Source organism: Oryza brachyantha, chromosome 9, assembly GCF_000231095.2.
Source record: "Oryza brachyantha chromosome 9, ObraRS2, whole genome shotgun sequence".
NCBI lineage: Eukaryota > Viridiplantae > Streptophyta > Magnoliopsida > Poales > Poaceae > Oryza > Oryza brachyantha.
This window is the reverse complement of record NC_023171.2, coordinates 790,779-794,417: the sequence shown is the minus strand read 5'-3', so window position 1 is coordinate 794,417 and position 3,639 is coordinate 790,779. Positions and strand designations below refer to the sequence as shown.

The 3,639-nt window shown below is 45.9% G+C and overlaps 1 protein-coding gene across 1 annotated transcript; it reads left to right on the top strand.

The window, feature by feature from the left end:
- The first annotated feature begins 1,207 nt into the window (after positions 1 to 1,207).
- LOC102722326 (transcription factor MYB44-like) lies at positions 1,208 to 3,163 on the top strand. The gene is given in 2 exon segments (XM_006660351.3): positions 1,208 to 2,097; positions 2,099 to 3,163. Coding segments are annotated over 2 exon segments (939 nt in total). The 5' UTR covers positions 1,208 to 1,345; the 3' UTR covers positions 2,286 to 3,163.
- Positions 3,164 to 3,639: the final 476 nt, after the last annotated feature.

Here is a 3,639-nt window from a genome sequence, read left to right as displayed (position 1 = left end):
AATTATCTAATTATCATGATAGCCATTATTATATAAACAAATAAGTTAACTACTGCATAGTTTAAATTTTATTTTATAAAGATAAAATGATCAGCATCCATACAACTTATTATTTATAAAAATGATGAGCACCTTTTCGTTTATGTTTATGCTTATAAAATATAAAATTTAAAATATGAAGTTAATTTTGGTTTTTTTTACCAAAAATTATAAGATCCAAACTAATTTAAAATATTCATGTGGAGTGCAAAAGGCGGCCGGGGAGCTGTTTGTGTCGAGGGCGACGAGCAGGGGAGAGACGGCCCAACCGACCAAGCAGGAGTCACAGCACTCCCAAGCAAACAAGACAAGAGACTGGATTGGAGGTAGATATTCCAACCAACACCGGAGCCAAGGAAAGGGCAGTCTCGTCCTATGCATTTCTTTTTTATTTGGTTTACATGTCTACACACCGAGAGCAATTCTAGCCCTCTAACGTTATTCTTAGAGCATTCGTAATACAAATATAATTATTAGGATGATATCTATTAAATTAAATTAACTGACATATAGAATAAAAATGATGTAGCAATTGAGTGAACGAAGAAAGAAAAAAAATCATATTTTATATGAGACATGATCGTCACACAACACCTAAGTTACAAGTAACATTAAATTTATATAAGTAGTGTTCGTATGGTAAAAATATTTTGACCTATTTTTCATATTAAGTGTTTTTATTTTTTTTATTTAATCACTTATAATATTATCTTTTTTTATGTAATAGCTCATTTAATTATATAGACACCATCGTAAATATCTGTTAGGGCACTCATATAGTTTCTATCTGTATTTATTGTAAATTGGTGATGTGACATGATATTTATCGAAGAGATAGAGACAAAAATTGAAAAAACTAGTTCTATATTAAAAACCACCGTCATTACGTAAACCACCGTCATTACGTAAAACAAGACTAATTATTTAGATAAAAAGTGAACCATAGGATAAAAAGTTGTATTACGAAAGATAGTTTATTAACAACATATTTTGGAGTATAGGAAACCCCTGACACACTCGGCTGAACTGGGGGAGAGAGCTAAAAACGGGCGATGCATGAGGCGCCGCGTGTCCCCGTCGCCAGCTGTACCCAACTCCAACCCCACTCCGAACTTAACTGAAATCCAATCAAACCACCTTGTTCGTCTTCCTCCTTTATATACTCCTCGATGCCCTCCGCTCCCCTGCCCTCCCTCGCTCCCACCACCATTTCCCACTTCAATTCTCTTCTCTTGTTTGCTTTTCCTTCCACACATATATACAGGCTAATTAAATTTGAAGCCGTCGGTCAATCGATCAGTCGGTGATGGCGTCCTCGTCGGCGTCGTGCCGGGGAGGAAGAGACGTGGACCGGATCAAGGGGCCGTGGAGCCCCGAGGAGGACGAGGCGCTGCAGCGGCTGGTGGCGCGCCACGGGGCGCGCAACTGGTCGCTCATCAGCAAGTCCATCCCGGGCCGCTCCGGCAAGTCCTGCCGCCTCCGCTGGTGCAACCAGCTCTCGCCGCAGGTCGAGCACCGCCCCTTCACCCCCGACGAGGACGACACCATCCTCCGCGCCCACGCCCGCTTCGGCAACAAGTGGGCCACCATCGCCAGGCTCCTCGCCGGCCGCACCGACAACGCCATCAAGAACCACTGGAACTCCACCCTCAAGCGCAAGTACCACGCCCACCACCACCATCACGCCGCCGACGACGACGACCGCCCGCTCAAGCGCACCAGCAGCGACGGCCACCCCGCCAGCCCCTCCGGCTCCGACCTCAGCGACTCCAGCCACCACAGCCTCCCCTCCCACATGCCCTCCTCGCCGCCGCACCAACAACAACTCCTCCTTCCCCAGCACGTCTACCGCCCGGTCGCAAGGGCCGGCGGGGTCGTCGTCCCTGTTCCTCCTCCTCCTCCGCCCCCGGCGACCTCCCTCTCCCTCTCCCTCTCTCTGCCCGGTCTGGATCAGCAGCAGCCCGATCCGTCCCCATCGGAAGCCGCCGCCGCCGCCGCCGCAGTACAACCGCCGACTGCACCAGCGTCGCCTCAGATGCCGCCGCTACCCCCCTGTCCGACAACTAGAGCCGCCGCCGCCGGCGCGCCCCTCAGCGCCGTTCAGCGCGGAGTTCCTGGCCATGATGCAGGAGATGATCCGGATCGAGGTCCGGAACTACATGTCCGGCTCCGGCGTGGACCCGCGGTCGCCGGCCGACGGCATGCGCGCCGCCAGCCGCATCATGGGCATGGCCAAGATCGAGTAGCAACTCCGCTGCGTCATCATCAGCACCAGGATGAAATGAATGGATGATTCAAAGCAAACGCAACAATCTGCGTGAGATTGCAGCAGAGAGCGAGAAGCAGAGGCAGCGCGGCATACAAAGTGAAGAGACGACGACCAAGAAAGATCCTCTTCTATTCTTCTTCTTCTACTACTACTTTCTTCCCAATAATTCCTTCCTCTTGTGTAGTTATTTTCTTTTCTTGATTCAATTTTTCTCCTCCTAAATCTCAATATCTCCAAGTTAAGTTTTTGATGAAGCAACAAGAAGCTTTTCTGTCCGGCTGTCTGGAGGTACTAATACCAAAATAAGTGATGCTAGCTGTACCACAATCAGCAGCAGCAGCTTAGCTTATTAGCTTACCTTACCTTAGCTAGCTCAAACTTCTTTTTGTATATACTGTTTACATAAGAATGAAAAGAAAGAAAAAAAAAAGAGAAGAGCTGATGACTGAATCGATCATCAACAACTTCCAAATTAGTGCGTATTCAGCAAACTTGTCTAGTTCTAGTTAGTGGTACTGTTCCGCTTTGTGTGGTACTCTTCTCCATTTTGTTTGGTGTTGGGTTGTTTGGAGTGGCAGTTAGACACTCGCACACACAGCCATAAGTGTTAGTGTCTCAGACTCAAGACTCAGGGTCGGGGAGAGAGAGAATGAGGAGAAGCAAGCAAAGGACGAAACGGAACTAGTATGGTGGACTGCAGTCTGCAGGAGAGGAGAGTGGAGGATGGGCGAGCGACAGCTACCTGCCTGCCTGTTCTGCACTTCCTCTCTCTCTCCCCCTCCCTCTACCTCTATCTCTATATTTGGGCCTGCTTAATAGAGAGACAAGATTGAGTTACGAACTGCATCGGCAAATCCTCAAAATCTAAGGCTTCCTTTGATTTAAAAGAATTTCATTGAAATTTTAGAATTTTATTTTTATAGGAATTTTTCCTACAAAGCCCTTTAAATCGAAGGAATGAATCCTATGAAATCCTATAAAATTCCTATGGAACGAATTTTCCTATACAAGTTTTGGAGGAAATTTAGCAAGAAGTTGAATCTCATAGAAAAATCCGTTGAGTCTATATCTTTTCTTAAATTCCTACGTTTTTTCTATGGTCCAATCATATAGTCATTCCTAAGTTTTTCCTGTGTTTTTAAGCCTCTGTTTTACACCTACATTTTTCCTATGTTTTTCCTATTCCTCAGTTTTTCATTCATGTGATTTAAATGGGCCCTAAAACATATTTGAGCCACTACTATATGTGTCAACGCTAACATTATAAATTATTTTTGACCACGTACATATGTTAGTTTTGCCGTTGGAAGGACACGGGTGTCCGGTAGGCA